General features: G+C 45.1%; 2 protein-coding genes across 4 annotated transcripts; one reads left to right on the top strand and one right to left on the bottom strand.

Annotated features, from left to right (window-relative positions):
• Positions 1-703: 703 nt before the first annotated feature.
• slc5a11 (solute carrier family 5 member 11) lies at positions 704-16,386 on the top strand. Of its 3 annotated transcripts, none has more exons than XM_065010441.1 (16): positions 704-789; positions 3,941-4,115; positions 4,875-4,946; positions 5,244-5,348; positions 5,746-5,805; positions 7,805-7,909; positions 8,067-8,172; positions 8,601-8,681; positions 9,573-9,778; positions 10,067-10,202; positions 10,334-10,441; positions 12,707-12,857; positions 13,000-13,168; positions 14,877-15,092; positions 15,346-15,517; positions 15,814-16,386. In XM_065010441.1, exons 2-16 carry the CDS (start codon positions 3,987-3,989, stop codon positions 16,035-16,037), a joined length of 2,040 nt encoding a protein of 679 aa, XP_064866513.1. In that variant the 5' UTR covers positions 704-789; positions 3,941-3,986; the 3' UTR covers positions 16,038-16,386. The 3 variants fall into 3 exon arrangements, with proteins under 3 accessions (XP_064866513.1, XP_064866514.1, XP_064866515.1); XM_065010442.1 differs by having other exon boundaries at positions 3,938-4,115; XM_065010443.1 differs by lacking the exon at positions 704-789 and adding an exon at positions 3,601-3,696.
• A 2,111-nt stretch (positions 16,387-18,497) lies between these two features.
• Positions 18,498-26,410, bottom strand: LOC135564704 (rho GTPase-activating protein 17-like). Its single transcript, XM_065010440.1, has 4 exons — positions 26,042-26,410; positions 25,035-25,156; positions 24,271-24,690; positions 18,498-20,432 (listed from the first exon to the last, which is right to left on the bottom strand). Exons 1-4 carry the CDS (start codon positions 26,407-26,409, stop codon positions 20,281-20,283), a joined length of 1,062 nt encoding a protein of 353 aa, XP_064866512.1. The 5' UTR covers position 26,410; the 3' UTR covers positions 18,498-20,280.
• Positions 26,411-27,025: the final 615 nt, after the last annotated feature.

The following is a 27,025-nucleotide window of genomic DNA, read 5'->3' as shown; positions in this document are numbered from 1 at the left end:
GGAGACTCAGCATAGGAGAAAGGGTTAAAGTGCTTGTGTGAATATGTTTTTGTCTGTTCAGCTGTTCGATCCTTTGGGAAGAATAAACCTGGTTTAAGCTTTCATAGTGTCCATCGAGTTCTTATTCTGATAATTAGAACCCAACAACAGTTTTTAACAACCTGAGATATGCAAGTGATTTAGTAGTGGAAATGTCTGTGCGATCAATCAGTGAGATTGTTGTCTCTATTGCATTGACAAGAGTGCTATGAGGAATTGATAAGAGTGCTATGAGGAATTGTGAGAAAAAGGCTAGTACTGTAGAGTCTGAAGAGCTGTGGTCAGTGTAGTGACAGATCTAACTAAACTTATAATTTAGCAGAACAAAGTGTCAAATCTGCATATGAGTATGTTTACTAGTTCAGTGTACACACACACACACACACACACACACACACACACACACACACACACACACACACACACACACACACACACACACACACACACACACACACACACACACACACACACACACACACACACACACACACACACACACACACACACACACACACACACACACACACACACACACACACACACACACACACACACACACACACACACACACACACACACACTTCACTGGTAATAAAACTTTTACATTTTAACCAGCTAGTGTTGTCTTATATAAGTAGACAGTGGAGTTTGATCCCCTGGTCAGAAAGGAGACCAACATCCACCATGAGAACTGCTATAGGACCGGCCAACTGGAATTAAACCCTGAGTCTGACTACAAACTGACAGGTAAGTACTGTAGGGTTCAGTACACTTAAACGCAAGGTGACTATTGTCCTTGAGTTAATGTTTGGTGTGAGGATATTATATGAATGGTGTGAGGGAATTAAAACATGGACAGTAGTTAGTTGGTCTTTGGATAACACTTTACACCGTGGAGCTTCTCAGCATACACTGACTATACAAAATATGAACAAAATCTAAATACAAAAATATCATTTTATTTTTCACATACTCATGGTTAGCAGATGTTAATGCGAGTGTAGCAAAATGCTTGTGCTTCTAGTTCCGACAGTGCAGTAATATCTAACAAGCAATCTAACTGTTCCCCAACAACTACCTAATACACACAAATCTAAAAGGGGTGAATGAGAATATGTACATATAAATATATGGATGAGCGATGGCCGAGCGGCATAGGCAAGGTGCAGTAGATGGTATAGAATACAGTATATACATATGAGTAATGTAGGATATGTAAACATGATTAAAGTGGCATTATTTAAAGGGGCATTGTTTAAAGGGGCATTGTTTAAAGTGACTAGTGATCCATTTGTTAATGTGGCCAGGGATCGGGTCTCCATGTAGGCAGCAGCCTCTCTGAGTCAGTGTTTGCTGTTTAGCAGTTTGATGGCCTTGAGCTAGAAGCTGTTCTTCAGTCTCTCGGTCCCAGCTTTGATGCACCTGTACTGACCTGCTCGTTCCATGACATAGACTGACCAGGTGAATCCAGGTGAAAGATATGATCCCTTATTGATGTCACTTGTTTAATCCCCTTCAATCAGTGTCGATGAAAGGGAGGAGACAACTTAAATAAGGCTTTTTAAACCTTGAGACATGGATTGTGTTTGTGTGCCATTCAGAGAATGAATGGGCAAGACAAAACATTGAAGTGCCTTTGAACGAGGTATAGTAGCACCGGCTTGTGTCAACAGTTTCCCATGTGTATCAAGAATGGTCCACCACCCAAAGGACATCCAGACAACTTGAAACAACTGTGGGAAGCATTGAGTCAACATGGCCCAGCATCCCTGTGGAATGCTTTCAACACCTTGTAGAGTCCATGCCCCGACAAATTGAGACTATGAATAAGGATAATGTGTCAAATCCAGTCAGGGTCCAGTGAGTATAGTGTAAAATCTGGATAATGTATCAACTCCGGTCAGGGTCCGGTGAGTATAGTGTAAAACCTGGATAATGTATAAACTCCGGTCAGGGTCCAGTGAGTATAGCGTAAAACCTGGATAATGTATAAACTTCGGTCAGGGTCCAGTGAGTATAACGTAAAACCTGGATAATGTATAAACTCCGGTCAGGGTCCAGTGAGTATAGCGTAAAACCTGGATAATGTATAAACTCCGATCAGGGTCCAGTGAGTATAGCGTAAAACCTGGATAATGTATCAACTCCGGTCAGGGTCCGGTGAGTATAGTATAAAACCTGGATAATGTATAAACTCCGGTCAGGGTCCAGTGAGTATAGCGTAAAACCTGGATAATGTATAAACTCCGGTCAGGGTCCGGTGAGTATAGTGTAAAACCTGGATAATGTATAAACTCCGGTCAGGGTCCGGTGAGTATAGCGTAAAACCTGGATAATGTATAAACTCCGGTCAGGGTCCAGTGAGTATAGTGTAAAACCTGGATAATGTATAAACTCCGGTCAGGGTCCGGTGAGTATAGTGTAAAACCTGGATAATGTATAAACTCCGGTCAGGGTCCAGTGAGTATAGCGTAAAACCTGTATATGTATGTGTACAGTGCTTTCGGAAAGTATTCAGACACCTTGACTTATTCTAAAATGTTTTTTTCTCACCAATGTACACACAATACCCCATAATGACAAAGCAAAAAAAGGTTTTACTTTTTTTTTGCAACATTATAAAATAAACTGAAATATTACATTTACATAAGTATTCAGACCCTTTACTCAGTATTTTGTTGAAGCATTTTGGCAGCGATTACCGCAACGGGTCTTCTCAGGTATGAAGCTACAATCTTCGTACACCTGTATTTGGGGAGTTCCTCCCAATCCTCTCACGCTTTATCAGATTGGATGGGGAGTGTCCCTGCACAGCTATTTTCAGGTCTCTCCAGAGATGTTTGAACTGATTCAAGTCCAAGCTCTGGCTGGGCCACTCAAGGACATTCAGAGACTTGTCCTGAAGCCAGTCCTGTGTTGTCTTGGCTGTGTGCTGAGGGTTGTCCTGTTGGAAGGTGAACCTTCACCCCAGTCTGAGGTCCTGAGAGCTCTGGAGCAGGTTTTCATCAAGGATCTCTCTATACTTTGCTCCGTTCATCTTTCCCTCGACCCTGACTAGTCTACCAGTCCCTGCCACTGAAAAACATCACCACAGCATGATGTTGCCATCCCCATGCTTCACCGTAGGGATGGTGCCAGGTTTCATCCAGATGTGACGCTTGGCATTCAGGCCAAAGAGTTGAATCTTGGTTTCATCAGACCAGAGAATCTTGTTTCTCATGGTCTGAGAGTCCTTCAGGTGCCTTTTGGAAAACTCTAAGTGGGCTGTTATGTGCCTTTTACCTAGGAGTGGCTTCCGTCTGGCCACTCTACCATAAAGGCCTGATTGGTGGAGTGCTGCAGAGATGGTTGTCCTTTTTGGTGAATCAAGGTGAAAGCTATGATTATTGGTCACCTGACCAAGGCCCTTCTCCCCCAATTGCTCAGTTTGGCTCTAGGAAGAGTCATGGTGGTTCCAAGCTTATTTCATTTAAGAATGATGGAGGCCACTGTGTTCTTGGGGACATTTGGTGCTGCAGAAATGTTTTGTTACCCTTCCCCAGATCTGTGCCTCGACACAATCCTGTCTGGGAGCTCTACGGACAATTCCTTCGACCTCATGGCTTGGTTTTTGCTCTGACATGCACTGTCAACTGTGGGACCTTTTATAGACAGGTGTGTGTCTTTCCAAATCATGTCCAATCAATTGAATTGACCACAGGTGTACTCCAATCAAGTTGTAGAAACATCTCAAAGATGATCGATGGAAGCAGGATGCACCTGAGCTCAATTTCGAGTCTCATAGCAAAGGGTCTGAATACTTATGTAAATAAGGTAATTCTGTGAATCTAGTGAATGTAGTGTTTGGAGGCTCTATTATGATTAGAATCAACAATGACTACATTTCCCTCACCAGCAGAATACGCAATCACTCCCTGAGAATTCCAGTGACCTTTGACCCAAGTATGGCTACCACTCAGGGGACCACCGTGCCCCCCTCCCAATCCCCAGGTTTAGGTGTACCCACCCTGGTCACCATAGACATTGTGGTGCTCGTTGTCTACTTCCTCCTTGTACTGGCTGTGGGCCTCTGGGTAAGTAGGAGCAATTTGGGAAAAGGCACCCTAATGGCATCCAAAATGGAACCCTATTCCTATGTAGCTGGCCAAAAGTAGTGCACTATATAGGGATTAGGATTCCATTTCTAAATGATTTGATTTATTCCAGACAAATCAATAGCCCTGGTGAGATTGACTGAAACATGTCATGTGCTCTATTGGGATTTGTTTGGTTGTTGCTCTACAGTATATTCTTGCATCTCAATCTCAAAGTAGAGTTGTTCTACTTCAGTACACTCCTTTACTCCTTCAGCACACTCCTTCAGTACACTAATTCAGCACACTCCTTCAGCACACTAATTCAGCACACTCCTTCAGTACACTAATTCAGCACACTCCTTCAGCACACTCCTTCAGTACACTAATTCAGCACACTCCTTCAGCACACTAGTTCAGTACATTACTTCAGCACACTAATTCAGTACACTACTTCAGTACACTACTTCAGCACACTCCTTTACTCCTTCAGTACACTAATTCAGTACACCCCTTTACTCCTTCAGCACACTCCTTCAGTACACTAATTCAGCACACTAATTCAACACATTCCTTCAGTACACTACTTCAGTACACTAATTCAGTACACTCCTTCAGCACACTCCTTTACTCCTTCAGTACACTAATTTAGCACACTAATTCAGTACACTCCTTCAGTACAATAATTCAGCACTCTACTTCAGCACACATTAAAGTCTGAATAGAGAATGTGTGTAACAGTCAGTCCTTCCCTTCCAGTCCATGTGGAAAACCAAGCGGAGCACGGTGGATGGATACTTCCTGGCAGGAAAGAGCATGTCCTGGTGGCCGGTGAGTGAAAAGAAACAGAGATGTTGCTATGGAAACGACACACAAATGACATCCACTCAGTATGTTGAATGGATTCAAGAGGAACCAGTGTTGATTTATTCCTCTTGTTCTGAATAGTCCAGGACCAAACCAGATGGTGAAACAAAGCAGTCCTTGTAATGTTATTGGGGTGGAACTGAGATTTTATATGGGGAGATATGAATACTTTACAATGGGGTTGGCTTAAAGTCAGACATTGTTGTATTGTCACTCACACATTGTCTCTCTCTTTATCTCTCTGACACTCTCTCCCTGCAGGTGGGCACCTCTCTGTTTGCCAGTAATGTGGGTAGCGGCCACTTCATGGGCCTGGCAGGCTCAGGAGCAGCAGCGGGCATCAGTGCTGTGGCATATGAGTGGAACGTAAGACTATACATCTGGACATTAGAATTCATTACAAACTGGATGTGGATCTCTAGTACAGATGCAGGATCTTCATTTGCTCACCCTGTTGCAGGAGAACGTTCCTGCAATGCAGGCAATTTAGGTTTAAAAAGGCTTCTGAAGTTTGGAATTTCCACTTAGAAATTTCAGACTTGATTTTTCCATCACGAAAAATGTATCAACCTTTACATAAATGTTTATTAATTACATACAATCCACACAATAATTCACATTTCCTGTTGCTACAGGATTAATTAAGACCCTACATCTGCACATGATTTTTATAGGGCATATGGTTTAATGCAAACTTTAAAATATTACTTTTTTCATACTAAGCTTTGCATAAATCACAAGTATCGATGTCTCTGGTTGGCAGGGGATGCTGATGGTGCTGCTCTTGGGTTGGCTTTTCCTGCCCATCTATATCGCTTCCGGGGTGAGAGGTCAACACACACCTTTCTGTCAGTCCACTGTCTGTACTACTGAAATATCACACCAAAGTAGGCCTACTGAAATTATATGCAATATCGAGCCAAGTATTTCAGCGCTCAAATACCCCATTACAGGCGAGGAGTTTATTTGAATATTCCTCTCTGTGTACTGAGACACGACACTTTCCTCTCTTGTGTACTGAGACACAACACTTCCCTCTCTGTGTACTGAGACACAACACTTTCCTCTCTGTGTACTGAGACACAACACTTCCCTCTCTGTGTACTGAGACACAACACTTCCCTCTCTGTGTACTGAGACACAACACTTCCCTCTCTGTGTACTGAGACACAACACTTCCCTCTCTGTGTACTGAGACACAACACTTCCCTCTCTGTGTACTGAGACACAACACTTTCCTCTCTGTGTACTGAGACACGACACTTCCCTCTCTGTGTATTGAGACACAACACTTCCCTCTCTGTGTACTGAGACACAACACTTCCCTCTCTGTGTTCCCTCTCTGAGTACTGAGACACAACACTTCCCTCTCTGTGTACTGAGACACAACACTTCCCTCTCTGTGTACTGAGACACAACACTTCCCTCTCTGAGTACTGAGACACAACACTTCCCTCTCTGAGTACTGAGACACAACACTTCCCTCTCTGTGTACTGAGACACAACACTTCCCTCTCTGTGTACTGAGACACAACACTTCCCTCTCTGTGTACTGAGACACAACACTTCCCTCTCTGTGTACTGAGACACAACACTTCCCTCTCTGAGTACTGAGACACAACACTTCCCTCTCTGAGTACTGAGACACAACACTTCCCTCTCTGTGTACTGAGACACAACACTTCCCTCTCTGTGTGACTTCCCTCTCTGAGAGACACAACACTTCCCTCTCTGTGTACTGAGACACAACACTTCCCTCTGAGTATTGAGACTTCCCTCTGAGTACTGAGACACAACACTTCCCTCTCTGAGTACTGAGAGACACAACACTTCCCTCTCTGTGTACTGAGACACAACACTGAGACACAACACTTCCCTCTCTGTGTACTGAGACACAACACTTCCCTCTCTGAGTACTGAGACACAACACTTCCCTCTCTGTGTACTGAGACACAACACTTCCCTCTCTGTGTACTGAGACACAACACTTCCCTCTCTGTGTACTGAGACACAACACTTCCCTCTCTGTGTACTGAGACACAACACTTCCATCTCTGTGTACTGAGACACACTTCCCTCTCTGTGTACTGAGACACAACACTTCCCTCTCTGTGTACTGAGACACAACACTTCCCTCTCTGTGTACTGAGACACAACACTTCCATCTCTGTGTACTGAGACACAACACTTCCATCTCTGTGTACTGAGACACAACACTTCCCTCTCTGTGTACTGAGACACAACACTTCCCTCTCTGTGTACTGAGACACAACACTTCCCTCTCTGTGTACTGAGACACAACACTTCCCTCTGTGTGTACTGAGACACAACACTTCCCTCTCTGTGTACTGAGACACAACACTTCCCTCTCTGTGTACTGAGACACAACACTTCCCTCTGTGAGACACACTTCCCTCTCTGTGTACTGAGACACAACACTTCCCTCTCTGTGTACTGAGACACAACACTTCCCTCTCTGTGTACTGAGACACAACACTTCCCTCTGTGTACTGAGACACAACACTTCCCTCTGTGTGTACTGAGACACAACACTTCCCTCTCTGAGTACTGAGACACAACACTTCCCTCTCTGTGTACTGAGACACAACACTTCCCTCTCTGAGTACTGAGACACAACACTTCCCTCTGTGTGTACTGAGACACAACACTTCCCTCTCGGAGTACTGAGACACAACACTTCCCTCTCTGTGTACTGAGACACAACACTTCCCTCTCTGTGTACTGAGATACTTTAGATCACAGTGGTGATAACTTGTTCAATCATTCATGTTCTGTCTGTTTCCCTGTATCCCAACATGCAGGTGACAACCATGCCTGAATACTTGCAGAAGCGATTCGGGGGGAAGCGAATACAATTATTCATAGCTATTTTGTATTTATTCATTTACATCTTCACAAAGATATCGGTAAGTAAAGTCAAAACACTTCTATGTATCTCATCAGCTATTTACTTTCTCAATACAACATTGTTTTGGACGTGAATCTATTGAATGAATTGAGACGGCTTGCTCCGCTGCTGTGTGTGCATCATGCGTGCGTGTGTGTGTGTGTGTGTGTGTGCAGGTGGATATGTATGCTGGGGCAGTGTTTATTCAACAGGCCCTGCAGTGGAACATCTATGTAGCTGTGGTGGTGCTTCTGCTCATCACTGCTCTCTATACTGTAACAGGTACCATGCTATTCTCTCTCTCTCTCTCTCTTCAATTCAATTCAATTCAATTCAATTCAAGGGGCTTTATTGGCATCGGAAACGTGTTAACATTGCCAAAGCAAGTGAGGTAGATAATATACAAAAGTGAAATAAACAATAAAAATTAACAGTAAACATTACACATACAGAAGTTTCAAAACAACAAAGACATTACAAATGTCATATTACATCCATATATATACAGTGTTTTAACAATGTACAAATGGTTAAAGTCTCTCTCACTCTCTCTCTGTCTCTCTCACTCTGTCTCTCTCACTCTCTCTCACTAATTTTCTCTCTCTATGTCCCTTTCTCTCTTTCACTCTCTTCCAAAACAATCATATTTTTCCTAAAGTCTACCAGTTCAAACATAGAGCCTGGTTCAGTGTTGTGCTGTGTTGTTTCAGGTGGTCTGGCTGCTGTCATGTACACAGACGCTGCCCAGACTGGCATCATGTTGATAGGAGCACTCACCCTCATGGGCTTCAGTAGGTCTCTGCTTTGGTGCTGTGTTGATCGGTGGCTACTGTATACACTGAGTATACAAAACATTAGGAACACCTCCCTAATATTGAGTTGCCTTAGAACAGCCTCAATTCGTTGGGGTATGGACTCTACAAGGTGTTGAAAGCTTTCCACAGGGATGCTGGCCCATGTTGACTCCAATGCTGCCCACAGCTGTGTCAAGTTGTCTGGATGTCCTTTGGGTAGTGGACCATTCTTGATACACATAGGAAACTGTTGAGTGTGAAAAACCCAGCAGTTTTTGACACAAAGCAGTGCGCCTGACACCTACTACCATCTACACTGATTGAGGTGGATTTAAGTGCCATCAATAATGGATCATAGCTGTCACCTGGTTAGACTATGTAATGGAAAGAGCAGGTGTTCCTAATGTTTTTTATACTCAGTGTATGATTCAAAGATAAATACTTTGTCTTTAATCAGAAAAACTTTCCAACTAGATTTGAGATTTCCTCAGTTATTGATTTTCATGTTTTTCACTCTCTGTATAGTACAATACAGTACAGGGCAGTACAGTACAGGGCAGTACAGTACAATACAGGGCAGTGCAGGGCAGTACAGTGCAGTACAGTACAATGCAGGGCAGTACAGTACAGGGCAGTGCAGTACAATACAGGGCAGTACAGTACAGTACAGGGCAGTACAGTACAATACAGGGCAGTACAGTACAGGGCAGTGCAGTACAATACAGGGCAGTACAGTACAATACAGGGCAGTGCAGTACAATACAGGGCAGTACAGGGCAGTACAGTACAGTAAAATACAGGGCAGTACAGTACAGGGCAGGGCAGTACAATACAGGGCAGTGCAGTACAGTTTGCCTAACTGTCTAACTCTGCCCTACTCCTGTGGAGGTTTCGCTGAGGTGGGGGGCTGGAACGCCCTCCTAGAGGGGTATGCTACGGCCATCCCCTCTGTCCGCGACCCTAACACCACATGTGGGATCCCCCGGGACGACGCCTTCCACCTGTTCCGTGACCCTGTAACCTCTGACCTGCCCTGGCCGGGCATCCTCCTGGGCATGTCCATACCCTCCATGTGGTACTGGTGCTCAGACCAGGTAACAGTGACACTGCTTAGGGACAGTCACTAGATGGCCAAGAGGAGAAGATCTGAGGTATCAGCATTGATACACCTTAAAGGGGAATGGAAACACTAGGCTTTAGAACACCATCTAACTTGAACTGTAAATCACTGTATTGGCATTGTTGCATCACTGGCAGGAGAGTTTTGATTCACCTTAATAATAAAATAGATGGATTGTTTAAGTGCTCTATACACTTGGGAGGCACATTCAGCTGCTCTGTCAACAGTTCCAGTCACTGATTCTGTGTTGTGTTGTATCCAGGTGATAGTGCAGCGCTCCCTGGCTGCTAAGAACCTGCTCCATGCTAAAGGAGGCTCCCTGCTGGCTGCCTACCTCAAGATCCTGCCCTTCTTCATGATGGTCCTGCCCGGCATGATCAGCAGAATACTCTACCCAGGTACAATGTCCTAAGTGCAAGGCTTTGGCAGTAACTCTAGAGAGGATACTGTACCTAGGTAAAACCTGCTGATACCACTATCAAACAAAGGAGAGACAGTATATTTACAGCAGCGTTGTTGTTGCGTCTAGACGAGGTGGCGTGTGGTGACCCTGAGGTGTGTACTGAGGTGTGTGGGAACCCAGTGGGCTGTTCAGACATCGCCTACGCCAAACTGGTCATGAAGCTACTGCCCTCAGGTGAGGAACTGTTCTTCTCTCTGTAACATGTTGTATATCTCCATCTGTCTTTGTCACTTCCTGTACACACAAACACCTTGTGGTATCCCAGGAGGTCTACCCCGGGGGGTGGTAATAGAGGGGAGGTACGTGAGGCGACGTTGGCTCCCTCTGCTGGGAATACGGGAGCTGGGCACCCCGACACAGACAGCTCTAAGTGGAGGTAATTAGCGGAAAGTGCCAACCAGCCGTGGAGGCCAAATAAAAGGAGCCCGGGGGCACACTGCGGGGGAGTAGGGGGAGAGACCGACACCAAGCAAAAGTAAAGAAGGACCGAGCGAAACCTAAGTGATTTCAACTGTTCTGCCTTACTATTATTCAACCATGCTGGTCATTTATGAACATTTGAACATCTTGGCCATGTTCTGTTATAATCTCCACCCGGCACAGCCAGAAGAGGACTGGCCACCCCACATATGCTCTCTCTAATTCTCTCTTTCTTTCTCTCTCTCGGAGGACCTGAGCCCTAGGACCGTGCCCCAGGACTACCTGACATGATGACTCCTTGCTGTCCCCAGTCCACCTGACTGTTCTGCCTTATTATTATTTGACCATGCTGGTCATTTATGAACAGTTGAACATCTTGGCCATGTTCTGTTATAATCTCCACCCGGCACAGCCAGAAGAGGACTGGCCACCCCACATAGCCTGGTTCCTCTCTAGGTTTCTTCCTAGGTTTTGGCCTTTCTAGGGAGTTTTTCCTAGCCACCATGCTTCTATACCTGCATTGCTTGCTGTTTGGGGTTTTAGGCTGGGTTTCTGTACAGCACTTTGAGATATCAGCTGATGTACGAAGGGCTATATAAATACATTTGATTTGATTTGATTTTCTTTGTTATATTTATTTTCTGTCTTAGTAGTTGTTTTTGTGGACTAAAGCCTCCCTGTCTCTGTGTCACTCTGCACGCTCAACCTGCTGTGTGTTTACCTGCTGTGTGTTTCTTCCACTCTCTAGACCTGCTTCTGTGTTTTTAGTATTTTATCCCCCTTTTCATCTTATCCAATTACGATCTTGTCTCATTGCTGCAGCTCCCCTTGGGGCTCCGGAGAGGCGAAGGTCGAGTCATGTGTCCTCCTAAACATGACCTGCCAAACCACGCTTCTTAACACCTGCCAGCTTAACCCAGAAACCAGCCGCACCAATGTGTCGGAGGAGATACTGTTCAACTGAAGACCGGGGTCAGCCTGCAGTCGCCCGGGTGGCCACAAGGAGTCGCTAGAGCGCGATTAACTTAGTAAAGCCCCCCACCCAAACCCTCCCCTAACGAGCGCTGGACAATCGTGCACCGCCCTATGGGACTCCCGGTCACGGCCGGTTGTGACACAGCCTGGTTAAGTTACATTGAGATCTGATTGTATTCAGATCTTAAGTGTAAACAAACAATATAAGGACAAGATCAGATTGAAGGACGCATGTTAGATGCAGATATAAACAGGGCTTCTGTCTCTTTCAAATATACACATACACACTTCATGCGATGCGTACTGCAGAGAACAATGGAAGAGAACAATTATCAGTGAATGATTTAAATATTTGTGTCAATTAATCCCATAAGGGATGGGTTGCCAACTGACGATTTGACAGGAAAATAATACACACATGCACATTCTCCCTCTTTCACTCTCTCTCCCGTTTTCTCTCTCTCTCTGTGTATACTCTTCATGTCTCTCTCTGTGTGTACTCTCCATACTCCTCTCTCTCTCTGTGTACTCTCCATACTCCTCTCTCTGTGTGTACTCTCCATACTCCTCTCTCTCTCTCTGTGTACTCTCCATACTCCTCTCTCTGTGTGTACTCTCCATACTCCTCTCTCTCTCTGTGTGTGTACTCTCCATACTCCTCTCTCTCTCTCTGTGTGTGTACTCTCCATACTCCTCTCTCTCTCTGTGTGTACTCTCCATACTCCTGTCTCTCTCTCTCTCTCTGTGTACTCTCCATACTCCTCTCTCTCTCTGTGTGTACCCTCCATACTCCTCTCTCTCTCTCTGTGTACTCTCCATACTCCTCTCTCTCTCTGTACTCTCCATACTCCTCTCTCTCTCTGTACTCTCCATACTCCTGTCTCTCTGTACTCTCTCTCTCCCTCTGTGTACTCTCCATACTCCTGTCTCTCTCCCTTTGTGTACTCTCCATACTCCTGTCTCTCTCTCTCTGTACTCTCCATACTCCTGTCTCTGTGTGCACTCTCCATACTCCTGTCTCTCTCTCTCTCTCTTGCTCTCCAGGTCTGCGTGGTCTGATGATGGCGGTGATGATTGCTGCTCTCATGTCCTCCCTCACCTCCATCTTCAACAGCTCCAGCACCATCTTCACCATGGACCTGTGGAGGCATGTCCGGCCCCGAGCAACCGAGTGGGAACTCATGCTCGTGGGAAGGTATACATACACATACTCATACTCATGCATACACATACTCATGCATACACATACTCATGCATACACATACACATACTCATGCATACTCATACTCATGCATACACATACTCGTGGGAAGGTACACATACACTATACTCCTCAGGATGTTTGTGCTGGTTCTGGTGGTGGTGTCAGTGCTCTGGATCCCTGTGGTCCAGGCCAGTCAGGGAGGACAGCTGTTTATCTACATCCAGTCCATCAGTACCTATCTCCAGCCCCCTGTTTCCATCGTCTTCCTGACTGGATGCTTCTGGAAGAGGACCAATGAGAAGGTGTGTGTTGGGGGGGGGATACAGAGTACAGTATGTGAGGTAGGTGTCTGTAGTGAAATGATCTATAGTGAAGGTTTGTAGTGAAGGTGTCTGGTGAAAATGTGTGTAGTGAAGGTATTTGTAGTGAAAGTATGTGTAGTGAAGGTGTGTGTAGTGTAGTGAAAATGTGTGTAGTGAAGGTATGTGCAGTGAAGGTGTCTGTAGTGAAGGTATGTAGATTCCCACATATGCTAAGCACTTGTTGGCTGCTTAGGTCCAAATCTTCCCAAACAATCTCAATTGGTTGAGGTCAAGTGATTGTGGAGGCCAGGTCATCTGATGCCACACTCCATCACTCTCCTTCTTGGTCAAATAGCCCTTACACAGCCTGGAGGTGTGTTGGGTTATTGTCCTGTTGAAAAACAAATTATGGTAGCCATGCTGGTTAAGTGTGCCTTGAATTCTAAATAAATCACTGACAGTGTCACCAGCAAAGCACCCCCACACCATCACACCTCCTCCTCCATGCTTCACAATGGGAACCACACATGCAGAGAGCATCCGGTCACTAATCTGCCTCTCACAAAGACACTGCGGTTGGATCCAAAAATCTAACATTTGGACTCAAACCAAAGGACACATTTCCATGGGTCGAATGTCAATTGCTCATGTTTCTTTGCCCAAGCAAGTCTCTTCTTATTATTGGTGTACTTTAGTACTGGTTTCTTTGCAGCAATTCGACCATGATTGTAAGTCGCTCTGGATAAGAGCGTCTGCTAAATGACTTAAATGTAAATGTAAAATGAAGGCCTGATTCACACAGTCTCCTCTGAACAGTTGATGTTGAGATCTGCCTGTTATTTGAACTCTGTGAAGCATTTATTTGGGCTGCAATTTCTGAGGCTGGTAACTAATGAACTTATCCTCTGCAGCAGAAGTAACTCTGGGTCTTCCATTCATTTGTTGGTCCTCATGAGAGCCAGTTTCATCTTAGAGCTTGATGGTTTTTGCGACTACAGTTCCGTATTGACTGACCTTCATGCCTTAATGTAATGATGGATTGTCGTTTCTCTTTGCTTATTTGAGCTCTTCTTGCCATAATATGGACTTGGTCTTTTACCAAATAGGGCTGTCTTCTGTATACCACCCCTGCCTTGTCACAACACAACTGATTGGCTCAAATGCATTAAGGAAAGAAATTCCACAAATTAACTTAACAAGGCACACCTGTTAATTGAAATGCATTCCAGGTGACTTCATGAAGCTGTTTGACAGAATGCCAAGAGTGTGCAAAGCTGTCATCAAGGCAAAGGGTGGCTACTTTGAAGAATCTCAAATATAAAATATATTTTGACTTGTCTAACACTTTTTTGGTTACTACATGATTCAATGTGTTATTTCATAGTTTGTCTTCAATATTATTCTACAATGTAAAAAATAGTACAAAGAAAGAAAAACCCTTGAATGAGTAGGTGTGTCCAAACTTTTGGTACTGTATGTGAAGTGAAGATGTGTGTAGTGAAGGTGTATGAAGTGAAGGTGTCTAGTGTAGGTGTGTGAAGTGAAGGTGTGTGTAGTGAAGGTAAGTGTTTGCATCTGAAAATAGGCTGTACTTGGTTTTTCACCTACAGGAATGAAATGCTACTCAATTTGCAATCAGATTGCAGTAAAAGTCTGATGTATTGAAAGATGATGTAGAGATGAAATGTCCCTCCTTTGTGTTCTGCAGGGGGCTTTCTGGGGCCTGTTCCTGGGCCTACTGGTGGGCGGTGTGAGGATGGCCCTAGACTTTATCTATCCCTCACCACTGTGTTACCAGGAGGACAGCAGGCCTGATGTGGTGAAACATGTCCACTACCTCTACTTCTCCACCGTGCTGTCTCTGCTCACCCTGGTGGTGGTGGTGGGGGTCAGCCTGGCCACGGAGAAACCCCGCCCAGAGCAGGTGAGGGGAGGCTGGGGAGTGCTACGAAACCAGAGCTCAAATACAGTATCTTGATAGTGATTGTGATGGCAATTGTGTATTTGAACAAATGAACCTATTGATTTCAACGACACTGTGATAAATGAAGAATTTGCATCTACAGTACTGTCTAAATCCAATATAAACTTGAGATAGACAGTGTAATAAATGTGAGCACGATATGGCCTATATCACTAACCGTTGCATTGTCTGTGTTGCTGTTGCTACGGAACAGATCAGCCGCCTCACCTGGTTCACCAGATTTGATAAGGTGGAGAAGAGCAGTGGAGCTTTAGAGACAGTAGAGACTGTGACTAGTGCTACAGAGACCGAGGAGAGTGCAGAGCAGGAGATAGAAGACAGAGAGCAGGAGAAGGCTAACGGAGAGACACACCTCCAGAGGAAAGGTGGGTAGTGTTGTCCCTTTTTAGGTAGCAGTAGGTTAATACTGGTATGTTGCTTCAACAATACTAAGGACCATGATTCATACAATACTCACAATCCCAGTGCTTGAAGTGGACTGAAATAGGTGCCAGCACTCATTTTGGGTGCCAGTACTGTTTATATTTAGGTGCAGGAATATTTTTAAGACAGCAATATTCTATAAGATGCCGGTACTCATAACTGAGGCGCCAGTACAGGTGTGTTCCAGTCCAAGTCAAACACTGCTTATACGCATATACCCACACTTCTCTCTCCCCAGTCTCCTCAGAAGCCAGTGTGAGGAGCCAGTCCAGGCTGAAGGCCGCCCTCTACTGGCTGTGTGGGATGGAGCGGCAAAAGGAGGGGGACAGCGCCCCACAACCCCCTCTTCTTCTCGACCCCGCTAGCTCTCTGGAAGAGGACCCATGCCTTAGCCACGTGGTCGACGCCAACCTTATCATCTGCCTCTCCATCGCCGTCTTTATCATTGGCTACTGGGCCTAGTGAGGAATTCTCAACAGCCAATGATATTGGCAGGGACAGGTGGTGCTTGGCCATTGCTGCAGCATCATCGGAGAGCTGCTGAAGTGTCACAGCAAAGGCTGTTATTTATTATTGTATAATAGCAATGTATAGGTTTTTTTTAGAGGACAAATATCTTCATTTTGTTTTTACAGCTTTTTTTGCTACATACACATACATTTGACATACATGTTACTTTCATATAAAGCAGTCAATAACAATAATACATTACCACACACTCTTTAATCCCACCCCTCAGCCACTCTCAGCCCATCCCACCCCTCAGCCACCACTCTCAGCCCATCCCACCCCTCAGCCTATGCCACTCTCAGCCCATCCCCCACCCCTCAGCCAGCCCATCCCACTCAGCCCATCCCACCCAGCCACTCAGCCCATCCCACCCTCAGCCACTCTCAGCCCATCCCACCCCAGCCACTCTCAGCCCATCCCACCCCTCAGCCACCCTCCCACCCCCATCCCATCCCACCTCAGCCCATCCCACCCTCAGCCCATCCCACCCCTCAGCCACTCAGCCCATCCCACCCCTCAGCCACTCTCAGCCCATCCCACCCCAGCCACTCTCAGCCACTCAGCCCATCCCACCCCTCAGCCACTCTCAGCCCTTCCCACCCCTCAGCCTATCCCACCCTTTCAGCCCATCCCACCCCTCAGCCACTCTCAGCCCATCCCAACCCTCTCAGCCCATCCCACCCCTCAGCCACTCAGCCCATCCCACCCCAGCCACCCATCCCACCCAGCCACTCAGCCCATCCCACCCCAGCCCATCCCAGCCACTCTCAGCCCATCCCACCCCTCAGCCACTCTCAGCCCATCCCACCACTCAGCCCATCCCACCCCTCAGCCACTCTCAGCCCATCCCACCACTCAGCCAATCCCACCCCTCAGCCACTCTCAGCCCATCCCACCACTCAGCCACTCTCAGCCCATCCCACCGATCACCATAGACCACCCTCATTTGGTTTCAATGTGCCATATATTTTTCAATTGTGCTGTGAATTTCTGAATCTTTCTAATCGTATATTATGCACAGATTGTGAGCTAAAGATGAAAACCTTTCCTACGAGTATTATATTATTTATTGACTGACTAAGGCTTTCCAAATTACCCAACACTGCTATTTGTAAGGTTCATTTTAAGTGCATGTTGTGATTTTTTAACCGTTCCTGAACCTGTGACCAGAAACAAGCTACATAGGGGCAATAACCGAATAAATGATCTAGTGATTCTGCCTCTTCGCAACAAAATCTACAGAGCTGAGATCGTTGTATGCCCCATATATATGGCATTCTGTTGGTGGCAAGAATTTGATATAATAATTTAAATTGAAAAAGTAAGTATTGACTCAAGTGTAGTTTGTTGTACCAGTTCATAAACCCTATGCCATGGAATTGGTACATCAAACATCTCCTATTCATGTTGCACCCTGTATGGCGCAGCTGTCAACATTTTTGTCCTCAGATGAAACTGGTATATTATTATATTTATGCCAGTTCATTCAGCCAATTTGTATCTTTACTATATGGCAGCAATGTCTAGTTTTGATTGGCAGTGTTTAAATGGGCATGATGCCTCTCAATATGCTACATTTATTATAGTTCTTACTAAGAGTAGACATTCCATTAGATTAGAATATACAGTATTCAGCTGACATGAATAAACATGGGATATTACTGTTTTAATTCATGTTTTGTTTATTTAGAGTAATAAAGGAAAATAGTTTTGGGTATTAATATGAACAAACAGTGGAGGATCCATTCACTCATTATCGAAAATCTTTGTTCATTTTCAGGTTGAAAAGACACGGGCAGAAAACAAGCAATGCAAATCACATTCAAAACATGCAATGTAGTGGGAAAAAAGGCAATAATCACAAGCAGAGTGAGAAGCCAGGTTACCCACTAAAGATTGTCAACATAACATCCTAAATTTGAATAGTAATCATCAAATCAAACCTGGGATATTGTTCTGTTGGGTTGTCCATTTCATGAGCTAAATTAAATCAAAACGGATATCAAAACAAATCATTTCTCAAAAAAAAAAATCTGTGGCAGGGAATATCCAATCACTTTTCTTCTATAACTTTTCTTTTAAAGGGGAAATCTGTGGCAGGGAATATCCAATCACTTTTCTTCTATAACTTTTCTTTTAAAGGGGAAATCTGTGGCAGGGAATATCCAATCACTTTTCTTCTATAACTTTTCTTTTAAAGGGGAAATCTGTGGCAGGGAATATCCAATCACTTTTCTTCTATAACTTTTCTTTTAAAGGGGAAATCTGTGGCAGGGAATATCCAATCACTTTTCTTCTATAACTTTTCTTTTAAAGGGGAAATCTGTGGCAGGGAATATCCAATCACTTTTCTTATATAACTTTTCTTTTAAAAATCTGTGGCAGAATATCCAATCACTTTTCTTCTATAACTTTTCTTTTAAAGGGGAAATCTGTGGCAGGGAATATCCAATCACTTTTCTTCTATAACTTTTCTTTTAAAGGGGAAATCTGTGGCAGGGAATATCCAATCACTTTTCTTCTATAACTTTTCTTTTAAAGGGGAAATCTGTGGCAGGGAATATCCAATCACTTTTCTTCTATAACTTTTCTTTTAAAGGGGAAATCTGTGGCAGGGAATATCCAATCACTTTTCTTCTATAACTTTTCTTTTAAAGGGGAAATCTGTGGCAGGGAATATCCAATCACTTTTCTTCTATAACTTTTCTTTTAAAGGGGAAATCTGTGGCAGGGAATATCCAATCACTTTTCTTATATAACTTTTCTTTTAAAGGGGAAATCTGTGGCAGGGAATATCCAATCACTTTTCTTATATAACTTTTCTTTTAAAGGGGAAATCTGTGGCAGGGAATATCCAATCACTTTTCTTCTATAACTTTTCTTTTAAAGGGGAAATCTGTGGCAGGGAATATCCAATCACTTTTCTTATATAACTTTTCTTTTAAAGGGGAAATCTGTGGCAGGGAATATCCAATCACTTTTCTTATATAACTTTTATTTTAAAGGGGAAAGCTGTGATTGGTATACACATTTTTGGCAGGGGTGACTGTTTTGTTTGAATTCAGCTCTGTTGAATAAAACACAGTCCTATAGTATATTGTGGTAAGACAGGTTAAAAACAACAACAAATGAACCAGGGTGAATAATGGGAGTGGAGAAGACACCGTATGAAACGAATGCAGTTCATTCAATTGCACTCCTCATTGATACTTATTTGGTCCTTGGCAACTATTACAACATTTATATTACAAACACAAAGCAGCACACTCACCAAATGTAGTTATTCATCAACTGGCATCTTTGGTCCTTGAGAGCTCTCATCAAAGGAAGTATGGCAATTTATAGGATTCTTTGGGCTCACCATGTATATTTGCTCATCAATAGCACTTTCTGCATTACATTTGTATTACTTGGCCCATTAAAAACCATTAAAGAAAGTTCTCAAATGGGGCAAAATTGCAGTTTTGTAGACAATCTTAGGTAATGCATTGAGGACATACAAATGAGCAATTTCCATTAAAAAAATATTCCTACAACCACCATACAATGTACCACAGGGAGGAAAGTTACATCATACAAACATACAAGTTCTGAGCTTTTAGGTTTACAAGCTTAGCCTCCCACCCAGCCCCAATTCAATGTCAACATTCTACAATGGATCCAAAGATGAAACAGTATATTCAGATCAGATGCTTCCAGGTACTGGGTCATAACATTACAGCTTCGCCAGCATTGGAGTTCAGTGGTTATATATATATTGTCCAGTCCCAGTACAGGCTTGGTTGATTCAATAGAAAGCTGCAGGCCAACTTCCTATCATGTTTAGCAGAACGAAGGTTCAATGAACATGGGGTGATCCTGTGGTCCAGTTCCAATACTGTTGATGGTTTATGGATGGAAGGGTGTTGGTGTTGAGGGTGTTGGGTGGTGGGTGCCAACAGTGTTGAGTTTGGATTATGGAGTAAGAGAAGGTTGTCTAGTCCCTGTATTGTTGTAGAGAGTAATGTTGGCTAGGGGTTGTTTGTTGCAGACATTATTGCTCACTGGATTGATGAGCAGGGAGTTTGTATGGTCCAGTCTGTAGAGGCTCCGAGCTGACTCCGACTATGGCGATTGGATGAATGGCTAGCATATTGCCAATTGGGCAGAGGCAGAATGTTTTTTGGTGATGTCAGTTGGAGTGATCCCTCCCCTTTCACAGACTGGTGCTCTCTGATTGGATCTCAGGGTCCAAGGGTGGGGTTGGATAGGGGGAGGGCTCATGACCAGCAGAGCTCTCCCCTTGTATGTCCACCATAATTTCAGGGATAAGGGCTCGGCCAATCCCCTTCAAGTTCAGGCTGGAATCTACAGAAGACATTTAGATTGACAGGTAAGTGATCAATCAGGCAAAACACAGCCTACTAGGATTAGGATTAATTACATTTTAATTCAGGCAATTCAGGGGATAAATTTAAATTCCAGTTTAAGAATTGAGAAGTGGTATTTATTAGCCAATTCAGGAGATAAATTAAAATTCCAGTTCAAGAATTGAGAAGTGGTATTTATCGTTTTCAATTATGATTTTTCGATTTCAGACCACTTCCCGAATTGATGCAATTGACCTTAACCCTGTAGTACACCACTATCAGTCTGCAGCAAGAAGCTCTACAGAACAGACAGAGGCACACACATCAGTCACCGAACAGACCATATCCACACCTCAAACCTAAGGAAAGCACACAAACTCTGCATACTGGAGAAAAGACACCAAGGATTTGTCATATTGTAAAATAAATATATACATAATAAAAAAGGAAATACATTTGTCTATGACAGGGAAGTTGAATGCCACGTTCTAGTCACAGTTCGTACATTTTCCGATGTGGGAAATGTGATTTCAATAACAGAGTTACTTGGAGAGTATTGTTGATATGTTAATCTGAAATGCTAGAAGTGCATCACCTGGGTTCTGGAGTGCTTCAAAGAAATGAAGCCAAATCCAGTCATTTAGATGGTCTGGACAAGAATTTTCAAATATCCCACAACTATTTGCTTTTATGCAGATTCATTCTAAAGTTAATGTCCAGGCCTTCTATTACACTGCTCAAAAAAAATAAAGGGAACACTTAAACAACACAATGTAACTCCAAGTCAATCACACTTCTGTGAAATCAAACTGTCCACTTAGGAAGCAACACTGATTGACAATAAATTTCACATGCTGTTGTGCAAATGGAATAGACAACAGGTGGAAATTATAGGCAATTAGCAAGACACCCCCAATAAAGGAGTGGTTCTGCAGGTGGTACCACAGACCACTTCTCAGTTCCTATGCTTCCTGGCTGATGTTTTGGTCACTTTTGAATGCTGGCGGTGCTTTCACTCTAATGGTAGCATGAGATGGAGTCTACAACCCACACAAGTGGCTCAGGTAGTGCAGCTCATCCAGGATGGCACATCAATGCGAGCTGTGGCAAGAAGGTTTGCTGTGTCTGTCAGCGTAGTGTCCAGAGCATGGAGGCGCTACCAGGAGACAGGCCAGTACATCAGGAGACGTGGAGGCCGTAGGAGGGCAACAACACAGCAGCAGGACCGCTACCTCCGCCTTTGTGCAAGGAGGAGCAGGAGGAGCACTGCCAGAGCCCTGCAAAATGACCTCCAGCAGGCCACAAATGTGCATGTGTCTGCTCAAACGGTCAGAAACAGACTCCATGAGGGTGGTATGAGGGCCGAATGTCCACAGGTGGGGGTTGTGCTTACAGCCCAACACCGTGCAGGACGTTTGGCATTTGCCAGAGAACACCAAGATTGGCAAATTCGCAGTCATGGTGTCAGTCATGGTGTGGGGTGGCATTTCTTTGGGGGGCCGCACAGCCCTCCATGTGCTCACCAGAGGTAGCCTGACTGCCATTAGGTACCGAGATGAGATCCTCAGACCCCTTGTGAGACCATATGCTGGTGCGGTTGGCCCTGGGTTCCTCCTAATGCAAGACAATGCTAGACCACATGTGGCTAGAGTGTGTCAGCAATTCCTGCAAGAGGAAGGCATTGATGCTATGGACTGCCCGTTCCCCAGACCTGAATCCAATTGAGCACATCTGGGACATCATGTCTCGCTCCATCCACCAACGCCACGTTGCACCACAGACTGTCCAGGAGTTGGCGGATGCTTTAGTCCAGGTCTGGGAGGAGATCCCTCAGGAGACCATCCACCACCTCATCAGGAGCATGCCCAGGCATTGTAGGGAGGTCATACAGGCATGTGGAGGCCACACACACTACTGAGCCTCATTTTGACTTGTTTTAAGGACATTACATCAAAGTTGGATCAGCCTGTAGTGTGGTTTTCCACTTTAATTTTGAGTTTGACTCCAAATCCAGAACTCCATGGGTTGATAAATTTGATTTCCATTGATCATTTTTGTGTGATTTTGTTGTCAGCACATTCAACTACGTAAATAAAAAAGTATTTAATAAGAATATTTCATTCATTCAGATCTAGGATGTGTTATTTTAGTGTTCCCTTTATTTCTTTGAGCAGTGTATTTGACTTAGATAAGAAATAGGAAGTAGAGTACCGACTGCACCGTCAGTATCAGACTGGACCATCTCTTGGACTAGCCCAGGGGTGTTAAGAGTGGTTAGTTAACAAGGGTAGCTGTAAGTAGCCTTCAACCACAGCCATGGCACAACGGGGTGGGAATCACACGCATGTTATTTACTATTGGCAAGCAGGGTTAATGCATTGGGCTCAACCACACACACACACACACACACACACACACAGACACGCACACACATGCAGACAAACACACGAGCACGTACGCACACACACACACATGCAGACAAACACACGAGCACGTACGCACACACACGGAGAGCAAGGGGCTGCAACTCAGAGCGTCAGCCAATCATATCCTTACCATTACCTGCCTCTCAATCTCAGCTCACAGGCAGGGCGGCAGCTCACACATCTGCAATATTCCAATATTTACCCATCATGCATTTTAAATTAAATCACCACAATTACAGTGTATGGTGTGCGTGAGGCAATACTAAAGGCAGTGAGACCAGAATCCAAGTGAACAAACACCGTTCATTGTTACATTTCTCTCTGTGAGAGACCTGATGAAATCACACAATGCTCGATTAGCTAGCATTGTCAGCAGCATATGATTTCATTGGCAGTTAACTGTGTTAACTGTGTTAATACAGTAGGAAGACGTCCTGTTGTGTTTGCTTTGTGTCACTGTTTAATATCTAATACATTTGTGCATACACTTTTTATGTAGTGCTTTGTGTGTAACTATGTCTGAAACAGACTTAGCCAGAGCTTGAAAAAAAAAGATTCTCAAAATGTCCTTCGACTAAAGAAAGAATGCATAGATAACATGCAGTATAATGTAATATTAGTGGCCTGAGGGAACACGCTTAATGTGTTGTGAAAAGTGTTATGAAATGCCATGTACTATTTTAAATGATTTGAAAGTAAATGAATGCTGTTAGCACAGGCCCAGAGACAGTATCATACACCGAGACAAATTCCTGGCTGATTTAGACTCTGAGCATATAATGGAATGTTTGGCAAACAAGGACATTTCCATTAGTGCAGGATGTGTGTGTGTGTGTGTGTGTGTGTGTGTGTGTGTGTGTGTGTGTGTGAAATAGGGCCAACAATACATCAGTATGTGCTACTGCAATACTGTGTCTGAGTCAGCCAGGGAGCCTCCTGCTCTGCTTGAAACCTTGAGAATTCCTACCAGGAAAACTGCCCCCCCCCCCCCACACACACACACACACACACTCCTCTGTTGAGATGAGTTTCCAGCTCTGATTATTATGTGAAGCTAATGAAGGAGCGGATTGGTGAATAATACACAAACTCTATCCTTCTTTTAGTCATCCCTCCATCCTTCCTTTCTCTGGCTGCATTTTAGACTGTGTGTCATACCTTCTAGAGACGTCCTTTCTCACCAGAGTATGTTTCCTTCTTTACCACACAATGTATCATATCTCTGATAGGATATGGGCTGTGACTCTATCACCTATGACTCACACAGCACATATTGAGAGCTGGATGGAGTCCTCTGTTGTAAGGTATACTGGCCAACTAGCGTACCCAAGTAAGTTTGTGTCATGACAGTTTAATATCCGTTATAGTCATGAGTAGTTTGGATTGGGAAAGGATGGACTGTAACTTTACCGGTGATGACCTTGGAGGCAGAGCCGCTGGGCCCGTTGCTGTCGTCATTGGTGGGCGGCTGACGGGGCGGGGGAACTGTAGGTCGGGAGCGTGGCTTCGGAGCCGGCCTGGTGGGGCGAGGGAGGGAGCCAGAGTGGAAGGACGATAGAGGGGTGAAGGGGGTGGAGGTTGGACCATCGTGAGGAGGGGTGCTAGGGGGTGTGGGGGTGTGGGGCGGAGAGGGGTCTGACTCCCCCTGAGACTGAGGGGGCTGTGGGGGAGGGTGGCTGGGGGCGTGGATGGGGGTTTCTTTACCAGAGTGGCGTCGTGGAGTGATGAGGGGGTAGGGGTTGTTAGGCGCGGGACTGTGGCCAAGGGTGGAGACATTAGCTACAAAGGGGTTGGCCTGTTTGGGTGGGGCAGGGGCTTGCTTCTTAGTACCTGGGGAAGACAAAATAAAACCATGGCTATAAACTATGAAATCACACTGATCAAAGCACTGATAAGTACGTGAGTTAAAAAGGTCTGAGCTTTCTGTCTGATTTGATTGATGCTATTGTGGTCCTCTGTAGCTCACTTGGTAGAAAATGGTGCTTGCAACGCCAGGAAAGTTGGTTCGATTCCCGGCACCACCCATGTATGCATGCATGACTGTAAGTCGTTGTGGATGAAAGTGTCTGCTAAATGGGATATACTATTTGTAGTACGTTGTGTCAGTCTCTTAAGTGGAAACTACCAGAGGGTGTAGAGAGGTGTGGTTGGGTGGTCAGAGTGTGTTCTCTCACCTCTGCGTCCAATGTGGGGGCTAGGACCCCTGCATCCTGCCTGGGAGTGGGGCGTCCCCACGGTGAGCTGGGAGCCCCCGTTCCTCAGGGGAGCGGGGGTGGTGGTGGGGTCATGGCCAGGGCTGTAGAGATAGAGGACAAACCCACTGTCACCTGTCAGTCTACAAGCCAGGTCTCAATGCAAAGTGATGACATGCAAAAACTGCATCACAGGTCAGGGTTAGTCACTTCCTTGGCAATCATGTATAAAGAACAATTACAGTGACAATTAGCCAGTTACATGAGTCAAATCATAACATGGAAAGATTAAAGACAATTACATCTCTCAAATCACAGTGTGTTTCCAACTGACACAAAACAGATGCAAAAACACTACAGGAAACACAGGAAGTTCATTCAAGGAAAGTAAAAGTTGCACATGCATTGAGGATAACCAGAGCAGGAGTACCAAGCCTGCTTGGGATGATACCAGCATGGTAAACCAGAGGGCTGTGAGTCAAGAGTTTGGGACAATCACAAAGCAAACATTAGACAACTACATGAAATGCCAAAGCAGACAGGTATGCATGCTTGGGGGAGGGCTGACCAACAGACAGCCACATGAACGGTCTGGACAGACAAATATTTAGGAAGGCTGGTAGGAAGGCAGACACTTGAGGGAGCAGGACCAGCACCCTGTCTGGGAAGGGATAGGACAATAGACAAGCACCAATAACAAAGCTGCTTCCTGGATCACTAGGAGAGGCCTTTCAACAAACAGCTAAATCATTGGCTTTGGGATATCGGTTTGATTTACAGCATACTTGATTTCATTGGGTGTGATTACAACACACAGTATCAGCCTGCATAGAACAATATGGGACAAGCAAACACAAAGGTCAATGACAGAGTGAGTAGCTGTAGGTTGATCAATCAGGATCGACAGCAGGGCGGCGCGTAACCTTCTGGTTTCTGTTTGGCTGATTGGTGACGGGAGGGGAGGGACTCCGTTTCTGCTTCCTCCTTACCTATTCTCCTCAGAGCTGTGCTGGGTAAGAGGCAGAGGCTGCTGCCCTGTGGCCACCTGGACCTCTGGTGCCCCACCCTGACCCCCACCCCCCCCAGCCAGGCCAGGCTGGCCAGCCTCTGTACTCCCACACAGAGTTTGCTCCTGGGTCTGGGGCTCAGCCACAGGCTGGGTCTGGGTGACTCCTCCAGCCTCTGGCGGTGGTAGAGGGGGCTGGAAGGCGGGTGAAGAAGCATGATGGTGCTGTTTTCTATTTAGAGTGGCAGCTCTACGTGGGGTGGGGGTGGGGTCGCCCAGTTTGTTAGGAGCGGGGCTATACAGAGGGGAGAGGGGAGAGAGTGAGGGGTGAAGACACACCGATGACAACATCAGAGAGGTGAGAGACAGAGACAGAGAGAGAGACCGAGAGGAGAGAGACAGACACAGAGACAGAGAGAGACAGAATGACAGAGACAGAGAGAGACCGAGAGGAGAGAGACAGATGAGAGAGACAGAGACAGAGAGAGAGAGACCGAGAGGAGAGAGACAGACACAGACAGAGACAGAGAGGAGAGACAGAGAGAGAGAGACAGAGGAGAGAGAGACCGAGAGGAGAGAGACAGACACAGAGACAGAGAGAGAGACCGAGAGGAGAGAGACAGAATGACAGAGACAGAGAGAGAGACCGAGAGGAGAGAGACAGAATGACAGAGACAGAGAGAGAGACCGAGAGGAGAGAGACAGACACAGACAGAGAGAGACAGAATGACAGAGACAGAGAGAGAGACCGAGAGGAGAGAGACAGACACAGAGACAGAGACAGGGAGGAGAGACAGAGAGGAGAGAGACAGAGACAGAGAGAGAGAACGAGAGGAGAGAGACAGACACAGAGACAGAGAGAGAGAGGAGAGACAGAGAGACAGAGAGGAGAGAGACAGAGACAGAGACCGAGAGGAGAGAGACAGACACAGAGACAGAGAGAGACAGAATGACAGAGACAGACAAA

This window comes from Oncorhynchus nerka, linkage group LG26 (genome assembly GCF_034236695.1).
Source record: "Oncorhynchus nerka isolate Pitt River linkage group LG26, Oner_Uvic_2.0, whole genome shotgun sequence".
NCBI lineage: Eukaryota > Metazoa > Chordata > Actinopteri > Salmoniformes > Salmonidae > Oncorhynchus > Oncorhynchus nerka.
This window is presented reverse-complemented; position numbering and strand designations above follow the sequence as displayed.